Source organism: Hemitrygon akajei, chromosome 18 (assembly GCF_048418815.1).
Source record: "Hemitrygon akajei chromosome 18, sHemAka1.3, whole genome shotgun sequence".
NCBI classification, from domain to species: domain Eukaryota; kingdom Metazoa; phylum Chordata; class Chondrichthyes; order Myliobatiformes; family Dasyatidae; genus Hemitrygon; species Hemitrygon akajei.
The window spans coordinates 26,012,365-26,028,012 of NC_133141.1; the positions used below are offsets into that span (position 1 = coordinate 26,012,365).

Consider the following 15,648-nt stretch of genomic DNA (forward strand, 5'->3'; position numbering starts at 1 on the left):
AATGAAAAACTTGCTCGCAGCAGCACCACAGGCTCATAGGTACAGACAACAAACAGAACATAATTTATACATAAACTATAAAGAACAGTGAAAAAAGACTATGCAAAAGCTAGACCTTAGAGCAAAAAGAAAACAAAGACACAGTCAGAGACAAGTCCATAGTAGTGCAAGATGTGATCCATAGTGCTCCATTGCTGAGGGGGGAATTGGGGTTTTTTTGGTCGTATCAAGAACCAATTGATTGAAGGGAAGTAGCCGTCCCTGAACCTGGTGGTGTGGGACTTCAGGCTTCTGTATCTCCTGCCCGATGGTAGCAGCAAGAAGAAGGCATGGCCTGGATGGTTGGGATCCTTAACAACAGATGCTGCTATTTTGAGCATTAACCACCTCCTCATTTCCTTAACTATCCACGTGTCTCTGTCTGTCAATAGCCCATAGACATTAATCCTGGGGAAAAAGTTACTCCCCCCATTTTCCCCACAAATTTCCAACAGCTTCCTTTATCGCTTGATTTGCCTTTGAAGCCCTAGTCCCTACCAAGTCTTCCCATCCAGTTTCACCTCTTCAACTCTGATGGCCACACATCGAAGCAGCTATGGAACTAGAAAATCAGTGGTTTCACCTTCCTCCCTAGTAGCAAAAAAACTTCTACTTTAGGGTTATAAGACCACAGACAGTAAGATATAGACTTAGGATTAGGTTAAGTCTATTCTGCCTTTCCATCATGGCTGATATATTATCCATCTTAATTCCACTCTACTACCTTCTCTCTACCAACTGCTGCTTTAAGTATACTCAGTGAATTGGTCTCCACAACAATCTGTGGCAATGAATTCCACAGATTCACCACCTTCTGGCTAAAGAAATTTCTCCCCATTTTTGTTCCACGGAGACATCCTATTCTGAGGCTGTGCCCTCTGGTGCTAGACTCCTCCTGTACCTTATGGAAGTTTAGTCACAATAAAGGTTGCTCACACAGTCCAGAACAGAGTATGAGCCATTTGCAGTGGTTCAGATCAATTTTGCTTTGAAATCAAGTAGCAACAATTTGGTATCGTCCCTTATCTGAGGGATCAATAGAAGACCTTCAGAGTCAGTATCATCTTTACCATCACTGTGTGTCGTGTGTACAGTCCTGATGAAGGGCCTCGGCCCAAACTGTCAACTGTTCACTCTTTTCCATAGATGCTGAGTTGCTGAGTTCCTGCAGCATTTTGTGTGTCACTTCGCAGTTCAATACATACATTGGCACCACACCTGGTGGCTCTTCTAGAAACACTGTATGCTACGCAGTCCTCCAGCTTTCGGACCACATCTGGCGAGACTGAATCATTCTGCAATGGGAAAGGCTGCATCCTTTCTCCACACCTTTTTAACATCTACACTGAGATGATCATGAGACTGGCAATTCCAGACAACACTGGCATTAAAATAGGAGGAAGAACCATCAGTAACTTGAGATACGCAGATGACACAGCCCTGATAGCCACAACAGATGAAGAGCTACAGGCACTACTCAATAATGTTGCAAAAGTCTCTGCTGAATTTGGATTGCTGATAAATGGCAAAAAGACCAACGTCATGGTGATAAGCAAAACTGCAATTCAAGCTGACATCTACTTCGGAAATGACAAGATCAAACAAGTGTCCTCCTTTATATACCTTGGTGCAGAACTAAATGACACAAACGAATGCAGCAAGGAAATAGGCGAAAGCTAGCAATGGCACGCACAAGCACTACCAAACTCTGGAACATCTGGAAAGATAGATCTGTGAGCACTGACACCAAGATACGCCTCCTCAAGAGTCTCGTCTGGCCAGTAGCCCTATATGACTGTGAAACATGGACCCTAAAAGCAGCTAATGAAAAGAAGTTGACAGCATTTGGGATGTGGACATACAGACGGATCCTTGGGATATCATACATTGAAAGGAGATCAAACAATTTCATCCTAGGAAAGAATGACACAAAACCAATACTTCTGGGAATCATTATCCAAAGGAAACTTTGCTATTTTGGACGCATCTCAAGTACTGATGACACACTGGAATGCAATGTGCTTGAAGGCAGACTAGAAGGAAGCCGCTCCCGAGGCAGACCGAGGACAACCTGGATCGACAACATCAAGAAGTGGACCAGCCTCACCACCAGAGATGCAAGAGGTTTGTCTGCCCACAGATCGCAGTGGAAGAAAGTGGTTCGCCGAGACTCTGGCAGAGTATGGCACATGATGATGATGATAAGTTCCAGTTGTTTCAAAGAAATTGGTGGTTTGTCTCATGCCAAATTCACTGAATCACTGTCAAAAATATCACTGGCCAAGGCTCAATTTTACTCTGGAGATATTCAGCACATGACAATAAATTTCAATACAGTCTAGATGTAGTGTTTCAAGCCTAAACACCGACGGTCCAGTTACCTTCATAGATGCTGCCTGACCTGCTGAGTTCTTCCAGTGGTTTGGTTCTTATTACAAAGTTGTTTGTGGGAGCTTGCTGTGCACAGTCCAGAATTTCATTCCATGCAGCAGAGTCTACAGCTTAAAAGTAGTTCCTTGGAATCTAAGGGGCTCTAGGATGTCCTAAGGATGTGCAAGGTTCCACTGAAATGCTTTCTTTCCTCCTTTCCCTACTCTTTGAAGGCTCTTCACACTCTTTTGCTCGGGTTGATCACCTTGCACGGATAAATGATTTATCAATGCTCTTTGTTTTTCAGTGTTGTTCAAGACATCTGGACACCAGGCCGCATTTACCATAAAAATTAGGCATCCCGTGATGCCGAAGCTTTATAATGCTAAGAGCAAAACAGGTCAGTGGCAGCTGCCTTGAGGTTAGTGCTGTCAAAGGGTCAAAATCATGGTTGTAATGATTAAACAGAAGGACATACTAAACATGTTTGCCTGTGGCGGATATTTGTCTCCAGCAAGCAAACAGATGAGGTGAACTGGTGCCCCATCTCCTACCCGAGCTCCCCTACAGACTTTGTGACACTGGCTTCTGCTCTGCAACTATTTAATTGGGCTTGTAGTCATCGGTGCATAGTGGTGCAGTGGGTTGAGCTGCTGTCTTGCGGCTCCAGAGATCCGGGATCGATCCTGACCTCTGCCTCTGTCCGTGTGGAGTTTGTACCTTCTCCCTGTGACTGCGTGTGTTTCCTCAGCCGCTCCCGTTTACTCCCACACCCCAAAGACATGCGGGGTTTGGGGCTTAACTGGCTGCTGTAAATCATTCTCTTGTGTGTAGGGGAAGAGGTAGAATCAGAGAAGGGTGGTGGGGAGAATAAAATGGGTAACTCACACAAAGTGCTGGAAGAACTCAGCAGGTAAGGCAGTTTCTGTGGAGAGGAGTAAACTGTTGACGTTTCGGGCTGAGTCCTGATGCTGCCTGACCTGCTGCATTTTGTGTGTGCTCCTTGAGGTTTCCAACATATGCAGAATCTCTTGTGTTTAGAATAAAATGGGTTAGCATACCATTAGTATAAATGATGATCATTGGTGCAGACTCAGTAGGCCGAAGGGCCTGTTTCTGGGCTGTAACCTGCTTCTGTAGAATGAATAGACCATGTTGATCTCTGAAAGGATCTCCCATGTCTCCCTTGAACTCAGAGAGGTAGATCCAGCCAGGAGACCTGTCGACAGCTCAGAGGGCAGCAACATATGAAGGCTTTTCATGGCCACTGAAGGGGATGTTTTGGCACTGCAATGGTGCAGTGGGTTCCAGTGGGCAGCCTTGCACTGCCTGGAAGGGCTGCTACAGATTAGCATGGTAAAGTGAGAGGTGTCGGCCAAGTCAGCACAGTCATCCATCTGGTATCAGGAGGCATGCGTGCACTGCACACAGAGCAACCCAAGGGGGAAATACTTCAGCCTTTGAAATGGACCGGCCTGAGTGCTTCAACAGAATGATTCTCTTCCAATTGCAGCTTTGTTTCTAATTTGGTTTTAAAGTTTGAGCTGGGGTGGGGTAAAGTAATTGGCTTGTTATTGTCACATGCATTGAGATACAGTGCCTGCATGCTATTCCATACCCAAGTACATTGAGTTAGTACAGTATAAGGGAGTGGTAACAACAGAATGTAGACTCTAGTGTTACATTTACAGAGAAAGTGCAGTGCGGGTAGACAGATAAATTGCCACGATGAGGTAGATTGGGAGATCGGGAGAAAATCTTTTACTGTATGAGAAGTCCATTCAAGAGTCTGATAACAGCAGGACAGAAGCTATCCTTGTGCTTTCAAGCTTTTTTTTAATCTTCTGCCCACTTGGAGGAGAGAGAAGAGAGGATGTCCACATGGGTGGGGTCTTTGATTTCTAGCTGCTTTACTGAAGCAGTGTGAAGTACAGACAGAGTCCATTCAGAGGAGCCTGGCTTCTGTGATGTACTGAGCTGTGTGTAATTGCGGATGTGGTGGGTAGCCCTATTCCCCTTCGAGCCATCCATACACAGACACAAATTCTGGCACAGTTGTGAAACCAAGGCTCCATTGCTCTTCCCTGTATGACAGCCACAGAATGATGCCATCTCTGTGGTCAGATGTTACATGGAGTGTCCTTTGTATCCATCAATAACTACAACTATACACAGTTTACATAAGAACGTAAGAACATAAGAAATAGGAGCAGGAGTCGGCCATCTGGCCCATCGAGCCTGCCCCACCATTCCCAATAAGATCATGGCTGATCTGGCCATGGACTCATCTCCACCTACCTGTCTTTTCCCCATAACCCTTAATCACCCTACTATGCAAAAATCTATCCAACCATACAAATTTTACAAAATTTTACAAATTTTGTATAATTACTGAGGTAGCCTCCGCTGCTTCATTGGACAGAGAATTGCACAGACTCACCACTCTCTGGGAAAAGCAGTTCCTCCTCATCTCTGTCCTAAATTTATTACTCCAAATCTTATAACCGTATAACAATTACAGCATGGAAACAGGCCATCTCGGCCCTTCTAGTCCGTGCCGAATGCTTACTCTCACCTAGTCCCACTGACTCTCACTCAGTCCATAACTCTCCATTCCTTTCCTGTCCATATACCTATCCTATTTAAATGACAATACCGAACCTGCCTGTACCACTTCTACTGGAAGCTCGTTCCACACAGCTACCGCTCTCTAAGTAAAGAAATTCCCCCTCGTGTTACCCCTAAACTTTTGCCCCCTAACTCTCAACTCATGTCCTCTTGTTTGAATCTCCCCTACTCTCAATGGAAAAAGCCTATCCAGGTCAACTCTATCTATCCCCCTCATAATTTTAAATACCTCTATCAAGTCCCCCCTCAACCTTCTACGCTCCAAAGAATAAAGGCCTAACTTGTTCAACCTTTCCCTGTAACTTAGGTGCTGAAACTCAGGTAACATTCTAGTAAATCTCTATACTCTCTCTATTTTGTTGACATCTTTCCTATAATTCGGTGACCAGAACTGTACACAATAATTTGGTGACCTCAATGTTAACTCTTTCCTTCCTATCTGCTGCAGCACACAAATATTAAATCTATTTGATCTCTGGTGAAATTGTAAATCACAGGAGTAAATTGCAGCAATCCCAGCTCAGATCTGGAGAACTTTTCTTCCTGCTTCCCATCACTCTGAACATGTATCCTTTATTGCTGTTTTCTGTTTTGCTGCCAACTAGTTATCCTAAGTGTATGCACCTCACTGAAGGCCTTACAGCATCTAGATCAATTGCATCGACTACAGGCTCCCTGATTACCCTCTCTGGCACATCCATCAAAATTTGGTGAGAACCATGTTGGTCACAATGTTGTACAGCACAGAAATAGACTCCTCAGCCCACTTCATCTGTACTGACCCCCAAACATCCATTTACACAAGGGGTTCCCAACCCTTTTTATGCTATGGACCCTTACCATTAACCAAAGGGTCGATGGACCCCAGGTTGGGAACCCCTCATTTACACTATTCCTATACTAATTCCATTTTTACTCTCCCCTCATTTTTGAGTCATAGTTATAGAGTTATGCAGGAAAGAAACAAACCCAGTTAGCCCAACTTGCCAACCAGGGAAGTTATTTGAGCTAGTCATGTTTGGCCCACATCACTCCAAAAATTTCTTATCCATATACCTGTCCAACTGTCTTTTATATGTTGTAATTACACCTACCGCAACCACTTTTCTGATAGCTAATTTCCTCTGTGTGAGAAAATTCTCCCTCAGGTCTTTAAATCTTTTTTCTTTCACCTTAAACTATACCCTCTAGTTTTAGACTCCCCTACCCTGGGAAAAAGGTTGTGAGTATCTATGATTTTAAACACCTCTTTAATATCACCCTTCTTCCCCCTATGCTCAGCAACATTCTGATCACCAGCCACAGTTCTACCAGTTAGTTGGTAGAATTTACAGTGGACAATTAATCTACTAACCTATATGCTTGAGGAAAAAGCAATTGGAACACCTGGGAGAACTCCACATGGGCACAGGGAGAACTTGCAAACTCTACATAGACAGCACCGGAAGCTGGAATCGAACCCTGGTCTTTGGAGCTGTGAGGCAGTGGCTCTACCCACTGTGCCACTTTATTACCTTTTGTATTTCATATTTCAAGATATTTTTTGAAGTTGAAGGTAATTATCAGAACATGTTCTATTGCCCTTTTTACTAATAGTTTTAATATTAGTTATATATTGGCTTTCTGTTTTTGAATGAAATATTAATTCTGAATTTTCCATCTATTATTTTAGATATATGCAATCTGCCTGAACTCAGAATTGTCACATCTTTAAATTTATTTGGTGACTGACCGTCTGAAAAATTGGTCTCGGAAGAACACCAAAAGTAAAGGTGGTCACTAACTATTCTCTGTGTTTTAGGATATAACATCAGTGCATTGGTGACTATAGCAACCAAAACATTCTTAAGGTACGACAAGCTGAGGGAGCTGATATCGAGCATTAGGAAGTTTTATCCCAATGTCACCATTGTAATCGCGGATGACAGTGAGAAACCACAGAAGATTGAAGGACCATTTATTGAGCATTACATCATGCCATTTGGGAAGGTACTACATGTCTTTTGAGATTTAAAAGATTGGGAAGGTGGGGTTGGCAGAGTTGTGTGAATGTGTGAGAGTTGTGGTTTAGTCTGGAAGTAGAGAATGTTCCAGAGCTCTGCGATGAGTGCAAGGAAAGTGCTGGATTGTTGGGACTCCTATCTTTCAAAGAGATTTTTCTGCAATAAGCTGGCCAAGGTGCATTCCTACGTTGAAATGATTTGCTTTCTCATTATCAACTGGCATCTTGCTGTGCACAAATTGCCTGCCTTGTTTTCCAAGCTGTATCAGAGACTGCACTTGAAATGTGCCTCAGTGGACACAAAGTCCTTGGGACATCCTGAGATTGTTAGACACTGGAAGATTCCAGGCCTTTCATCTACTCCATCTTTCTATCACCCACACACTCCTCCCACTGCATACCTTCCCACCCCCCCGCCTCACCACTGTTCTTATCTGCCCTCCCCACTTCCCTTATTTGGTTCCTTGTTCCACCTTCCTCTCCTATCAGATCCCACCTTTTGCAACCCTTGGTCAGTTCCACCTATCACCTGTCTCTATTCCTACTCTCCCCTCCCTCATCTGCCCATTACCCCTCTTCACCTATCATGTCACCCCTTCCTCCACCTCTTTATACTGACTATCTCCCCTCCACTCTTTCAGTCCAGATAAAAGGTAAAAATTGACTGTCAGTTTCCCTGCATAGATGCTGCCTGATCCAACTAATGTTAATTACTTTTGCTTAACATGAAGCAATGGGAGGTTTGCTGCCTTCCCCAACCTATTTAAAGTTTGCTTCATCTGAAGCTAAACATACATTTGATACTCACACCATTAAAGCAACAAGAAGGTGATTTAATGCGGGTAGAGTTGGCATTTGCAACTGCATGGAATTGAGTACCAAAGTGAGCAAAAGCACTTCTGGAAAGCCAGTAGCTCTTGAGGCTCTGTACAGTTCAATTCTTTTTGGGAAGGTGTGCCTGACCCAACTTACAAAAGGCAAATCCTCTCCTGATTCGGGGGATCTTTTCCTAGTGGTTCATTCAGGGTGGTATATCACTAGCGAACAAAAGGTTGAGATGAGGACATTTGAGTTAACGTTCTGATGACTGTAGAGTCGTAAGGTCACTGCTTTCTTGGCACTGAGCCCTGTACAGAAGATGTATCAATCTTTAGGCCTCACCTTGGTCAAAGCAATTGACAAATCTTATTGAATTTTTTGAAGAGGTTACGAGGAAAGTTGACGAGGGTAAATCAGTGGATGTTGTCTATATGGACTTCAGTAAAGCCTTTGACAAGGTTCCGCATGGAAGGTTAGTTAGGAAGGTTCAATCATTAGGTATTAATATTGAAGTAGTAAAATGAATTCAACAGTGGCTGGATGGGAGATGCCAGAGAGTAGTGGTGGATAACTGTTTGTCAGGTTGGAGGCTGGTGACTAGTGGTGTGCCTCAGGGATCTGTACTGGGTCCAATGTTGTTTGTCATATACATTAATGATCTGGATGATGAGGTGGTAAATTGGATTAGTAAGTATGCAGATGATACTAAAGTGGGTGGCGTTGTGGATAATGAAGTAGGTTTTCAAAGCTTGCAGAGAGATTTCGGCCAGTTAGAAGAGTGGGCTGAATGATGGCAGATGGAGTTTAATGCTGAGAAGTGTGAGGTGCTACATTTTGGTAGGAATAATCCAAATAGGATATACATAGTAAATGGTAGGGCATTGAAGAATGCAGTAGAACAGAGTGATCTAGGAATAATGGTGCATAGTTCCCTGAAGGTGGAATCTCATGTGGATAGGGTGGTGAAGAAAGCTTTTGGTATGCTGGCCTTTATAAATCAGAGCATAGAGTATAGGAGTTGGGATGTTATGTTAAAATTGAACAGGGCATTGGTGAGGCCGAATTTGGAGTATTGTGTACAGTTCTGGTCACTGAATTATAGGAAAGATATCAACAAAATAGAGAGAGTACAGAGAAGATTTACTAGAATGTTACCTGGGTTTCAGCACCTAAGTTACAGGGAAAGGTTGAACAAGTTAGGTCTTTATTCTTTGGAGCATAGAAGGTTGAGGGGGGACTTGATAGAGGTATTTAAAATTATGAGGGGGATAGACAGAGTTGACGTGGATAGGCTTTTTCCATTGAGAGTAGGGGAGATTCAAACAAGAGGACATGATTTGAGAGTTAGGGGGCAAAAGTTTAGGGGTTACGTGAGGGAGAATTTCTTTACTCAGAGAGCGGTAGCTGTGTGGAACGAGCTTCCAGTAGAAGTGGTAGAGGCAGGTTCGGTATTGTCATTTAAAGCAAAATTGGATAAGTATATGGACAGGAAATGAATAGAAGCATAGAAACATAGAAAATAGGTGCAGGAGTAGGCCATTCGGCCCTTTGAGCCTGCACCGCCATTCAGTATGATCATGGCTGATCATCCAACTCAGAACCCTGTACCTGCTTTCTCACCATACCCCCTGATCCCTTTAGCCACAAGGGCCATATCTAACTTCCTCTTAAATATAGCCAATAAACCGGCCTCAACTGTTTCCTGTGGCAGAGAATTCCACAGATTCACCACTCTCTGTGTGAAGAAGTTTTTCCTCATCTCGGTCCTAAAAGGCTTCCCCTTTATCCTTAAACTGTGACCCCTCGTTCTGGACTTCCCCAACATAGGAAACAATCTTCCTGCATCTAGCCTGTCCAATCCCTTTAGAATTTTATATGTTTCAATAAGATCCCCCCTCAGTCTTCTAAATTCCAGTGAGTATAAGCCTAGTTGATCCAGTCTTCCTTCATATGAAAGTCCTGCCATCCCAGGAATCAATCTGGTGAACCTTCTTTGTACTCCCTCTATGGCAAGAAGGTCTTCTCAGATTAGGGGACCAAAACTGCACACAATACTCTAGGTGTGGTCTCACCAAGGCCTTGTACAACTGCAGTAGAACCTCCCTGCTCCTGTACTCAAATCCTTTTGCTATGAATGCCAACATACCATTTGCCTTTTTCACTGCAGTAGAACCTCCCTGCTCCTGTACTCAAATCCTTTTGCTATGAATGCCAACATACCATTTGCCTTTTTCACTGCCTGCTGTACCTGCATGCCCACCTTCAATGACTGGTGTACAATGACACCCAGGTCTCGTTGCACCTCCCCTTTTCCTAATCGGCCACCATTCAGATAATAATCTGTTTTCCTGTTCTTACCACCAAAGTGGATAACCTCGCATTTATCCACATTAAATTGCATCTGCCATGAATTTGCCCACTTACCTAACCTATCCAAGTCACCCTGCATCCTCTTAGCCTCCTCCTCACAGCTAACACCACCGCCCAGCTTCGTGTCATCCGTAAACTTGATGATGCTACATTTAATTCCCTCGTCTAAATCATTAATATATATTGTAAACAACTGGGGTCCCAGCACTGAGCCTTGCGGTACCCCACTAGTCACTGCCTGCCATTCTGAAAAGGTCCCGTTTACTCCCACTCTTTGCTTCCTGTCTGCCAACCAATTCTCTATCCACATCAATACCATACCCCCAATACCGTGTGCTTTAAGTTTGCACACTAATCTCCTGTGTGGGACCTTGTCAAAAGCCTTTTGAAAATCTAAATATACCACATCCACTGGCTCTCCCCTATCCACTCTACTAGTTACATCTTCAAAAATTTTTATAAGTTTCATCAGACATGATTTTCCTTTCACAAATCCATGCTGACTTTGTCCGATGATTTCACCTCTTTCCAAATGTGCTGTTATCACATCTTTGATAACCGACTCTAGCATTTTCCCCACCACCGATGTCAGACTAACCGGTCTATAATTCCCTGGTTTCTCTCTCCCTCCTTTTTTAAAAAGTGGGGTTACATTAGCCACCCTCCAATCCTCAGGAACTAATCCAGAATCTAAGGAGTTTTGAAAAATTATCACTAATGCATTCACTATTTCTTGGGCTACTTCCTTAAGCACTCTGGGATGCAGACCATCTGGCCCTGGGGATTTATCTGCCTTTAATCCCTTCAATTTACCTAACACCACTTCCCTACTAACATGTATTTCCCTCAGTTCCTCCATCTCACTAGACCCTCAGTCCCTTACTGTTTCCGGAAGATTATTTATGTCCTCCTTAGTGAAGACAGAACCAAAGTAGTTATTCAATTGGTCTGCCATGTCTTAGTTCCCTATGATCAATTCACCTGTTTCTGACTGTAAGGGACCTACATTTGTCTTGACCAATCTTTTTCTTTTCACATATCTATAAAAGCTTTTACAGTCAGTTTTTATGTTCCTTGCCAGCTTTCTCTCAATCTTTTTTCCCTTTCCTAATTAAGCCCTTTGTCCTCCTCTGCTGGACTCTGAATTTCTCCCAGTCCTCAGGTGTGCCGCTTTTTCTGGCTAATTTATATGTTTCTTCTTTGGACTTGATACTATCCCTAATTTCCCTTGTCAGCCATGGGTGCACTACCTTCCCTGGTTTATTCTTTTGCCAAACTGGGATGAACAATTGTTGTAGTTCATCCATGCCATTTTTAAATGCTTGCCATTGCATATCCACCGTCAACCCTTTAAGTATCATTTGCCAGTCTATCTTAGCTAATTCATGTCTGATACCTTCAAAGTTACCCTGCTTTAAGTTCAGAACCTTTGTTTCTGAATTAACTATGTCACTCTTCATCTTAATGAAGAATTCCACCATATTATGCTCACTCTTACCCAAAGGGCCTCGCACGACAAGATTGCTAACTAACCCTTCCTCATTGCTCAATACCCAATCTAGAAAGGCCTGCTCTCTAGTTGGTTCCTCGACATGTTGGTTCAGAAAACCATCCCGCATACATTCCAAGAAATCCTCTTCCTCAGCACCCTTACCAATTTGGTTCACCCAATCTATATGTAGATTGAAGTCACCCAGTATAACTACTGTTCCTTTATTGCATGCATTTCTAATTTCCTGTTTAATGCCATCCCCAAACTCACTACTACTGTTAGGTGGCCTGTACACAACTCCCACCAGTGTTTTCTGCCCCTTAGTGTTATGCAGCTCTACCCAAATCAATTCCACATCCTCCAGGCTAATGTCCTTCCTTTTTATTGCGTTAATCTCCTCTCTAACCAGCAATGCTACCCCACTTCCTTTTCTTTCCTGTCTATCCCTCCTGAATATTGAATATCCCTGGATGTTGAGCTCCCATCCTTGGTCACCCTGGAGCCATGTCTCTGTGATCCCAACTATATCATATTCATTAATAACTATCTGCACATTCAATTCATCCACCTTGTTACGAATGCTCCTCGCATTGACACACAAAGCCTTCAGGCTTGTTTTTACAACACTCTTAGCCCTTATACAATTATGTTGAAAAGTGGCTCTTTTTGCTTTTTGCCCTGGATTTGCCTGCCTGCCACTTTTACTTTTCACCTTACTACTTTTTGCTTCTACCCTCATTTTACACCCCTCTGTCTCTCTGCACTTGTTCCCATCCCCCTGCCACATTAGTTTAAAGCCTCCTGAACAGCAGTAGCAAACGCTCCCCCTAGGACATTGGTTCCAGTCCAGCCCAGGTGCAGACTGTCCTGTTTAAACCAGTCCCACCTCCCCCAGAACTGGTTCCAATGCCCCAGAAATTTGAATCCCTCCCCCTTGCACCATTTTTCAAGCCACGTATTCATCTGAAATATCCTCCTATTTCTACTCTGACTAGCACGTGGCACTGGTAGTAATCCAGAGATTATTACCTTTGTGGTCCTACTTTTTAGTTTATTTCCTAACTCCCTAAATTCACCTTGTAGGACCTCATCCCGTTTTTCACCTATATCGTTGGTACCTATGTGCACCACGACCACTGGCTGTTCACCCTCCCATTCCAGAATGTCCTGCAGCCGCTCAGAGACATCCTTGACCCTTGCACCAGGGAGGCAACATACCATCCTGGAGTCTCATTTGTGGCCGCAGAAACGCCTATCTATTCCCCTTACAATCAAATCCCCTATCACTATAGCTCTCCCACTCCTTTTCCTTCCCTCCTGTGCCACAGAGCCACCCATGGTGGCATGAACTTGGCTGCTGCTGCCTTCCCCTGATGAGACATCTCCCCCAACAGTATCCAAAACAGTATATGTGTTTAGGAGGGAAATGACCTCAGGGGACTCCTGCACTACCTGCCTACTGCTACACTGTCTAGTGGCCACCCCTTCCCTTTCTGCCCGTGTAGCCTTTACCTGCGGTGTGGCCAACTCACTGAACGTGCTATTCACGACTTTCTCAGCATCGCGGATGCTCCAGTATGAATCCAATCGCAGCTCCAGACGCTCAATGCGGTCTGCCGGAAGCTGCAGTTGGACACACTTCCTGCACACATAGTCGTCAGGGACACTGGAAGTATCCCTGATTTCCCACATGCTGCAGGATGAACAAACCACCGGGCCGATCTCAGCTGCCATGACCTACCCAATACTTGCCTCAACTTTTGTAACTTTCTCCTTTTAAAGGAACTTACCTGGCCTTACCTCACTTGGAGTGAAGCTTGTCCTCAGCCTCTGCTCGCTGAAGCCTCTCGAGACAAAGCCTTCCTACTCTGTCTCCCTCTACTCTGTCGCCCGCTACAAAGTCGCCCGCTCCATTTAACTGTTCTCTTTAAATACTCCCGCTGCCTCACGGTCCGACTTACACGCACTTGCGCAGTCGTGCCCCCGTTAAACTGCCGAAGAAAATGACCGACTTCCACAAACTGTTCTCTTTAAATACTCCCTTTAAATACTCTTTAAATACTCCCTTTAAGTGGAGAGTTATGGGCTGATTGCGGGCCAGTGGGACTAGGTGAGAGTAAGCGTTCGGCACAGACTAGAAGGGCCGAGATGGCCTGTTTCCGTGCTGTAGTTGTTATATGGTTAAAGCAAGTGTACCAGCTACAATGCTTGTGGTTGCCAATTCAGCCTCTTCCATCCGGTTGTAAAAGAGGAAGTGGTTTGCTTATCTTCTGCTGGCTTTCTGTTGTTAGCCCTGCGGAAAATGCAGCTGGGTACTCAAGACAACTGTGTGCCCATTCCAACGTGCACCAAAGGTGGGTGGCACCTTCCTCTGGCAGGCAGAGTTAACTGCTCTGCAGCAGCACAAGGTTCCAGAGCAGTGCCCCATGCCAACTGTAGGAGAATCACTGCACTGCAGCTAACAACCAGTCACCTCCTGCTTGACCTCAGTCAGCTGGTTGAGTGGTGTGGCAGAGACAACTTTGCACTCAACATTAGCAAGACCAATGAAATGGCTGTGGACTTCTGGAAGGGGAGGTCAAGGGAACATGCACCAGTCCACTTCAAGGGATCAGCATCGGAAAGGGTGAGCAGTTTCAAGTTCTTAGGCATTAGCAACTCTGAGGATCTATCTTGGGTCCAACACATTGATGCAAACACAGATAAGGCACACCAGTGGCTATACTTCATTAGGAATCTGAGGAGATTTGGTATGTCACCAAAGACCCTTACAAGCTTCTATAGATTGATCAGAGCCTGCCATGTGCAGGAGTGAAAGAGGCTGCAGAGAGTTGTAGACTCAGCCAGCTCCATCAGAGGCACAACCCTCCCCATATCTTCAAGAGGTGATCCCTCAAGAAGTCGACATCCATCCTCATGGACCCCCACCATCCGGGACATCATCAGGGAGACAGTACTGAAGCCTGAAGACCCACAGGAACACCTACCCCTCTGCCATTAGATTTCTGAGTGGTTCATGAACATTAACTCACTATTCCTGTTTTGCATTATTTATTTATTATTGGAACTTTCAGTAAATTTTATCTCTTGCACTGTACTGCTGCTGCAAAACAGCAATTTTTATGACATATGTCAGTGATAATAAACCTGATTCTGATTCTAGGTTTCATCTGCTGTCTAATCTGAGACAGGCACTCACTAATAGCAGCTTGCTATACAGTGATCGCTGATCACTCTCTCTGTGGCTGACTCCCAGCATTCATTTCATGAAATTTATGGCCTGTCATGACAAACTGATCCTAAGCCCAGCACTCAGGATAAGTGGTCACCTCATACCACCCTCTGCCCGGTTGAAGGCACCCTTTCCTGTGGAAGGGAGAGCTGGCGATGTTGCATTTTGCTGAGAGAGAGTCTTTGACACAGGTGCCCACTGTAAATAGCTGAGCTGGTCAGGTGGCTTGAAGGGACACAAGAACATAAAAAATGGCAATAGGATCGGCACCTTGGCCCTGCTCAGCCATTCAGTAAGTGCTGAGACCAAAATTGGATCAGTTGTGATTTTACTGAATCACTTCCTTGCTCTCTTCACATAGCCCTTGAATCCCGTGTGGCGTCAATGCGTATCAATCTTCACTGAATTTATTCAATAACTCTCCCTCCACGTTCTCTGAGGTAGAGAGTTCCAAAGAAATTAAATCCTACCTTATCTCCCTCTGAGATGGGGGGGGGGAGGGAGGGGGGTCCATATTCTGAAATGATGTCTCCTAGTTATAGATAATCCCATCAGGGGAAATATGATCTCAGCACCCACTCTATACCCTTCAGGATACCCTATCAATACCTTCAGGATCTTATATATTTCATTATGGTCAGCTCAAGGATTTATAGAGTCATAGAAAAGTACAGCAGAGAATCAGGCCTTTTGACT

At 44.3% G+C, this 15,648-nt stretch overlaps 1 protein-coding gene across 3 annotated transcripts in view; it reads left to right on the forward strand.

Annotated features, from left to right (window-relative positions):
• Nucleotides 1–15,648, forward strand: part of LOC140741214 (beta-1,4 N-acetylgalactosaminyltransferase 1-like) — a 63,621-nt gene that overhangs the window by 29,055 nt on the left and 18,918 nt on the right. For all 3 annotated transcript variants that reach the window (XM_073071151.1, XM_073071153.1, XM_073071152.1), the window contains exons 8-9: nucleotides 2,717–2,809; nucleotides 6,839–7,026. In XM_073071151.1, the coding sequence (XP_072927252.1) occupies nucleotides 2,717–2,809; nucleotides 6,839–7,026 (281 nt within the window). The remainder of the gene's footprint in view (nucleotides 1–2,716; nucleotides 2,810–6,838; nucleotides 7,027–15,648) is intronic.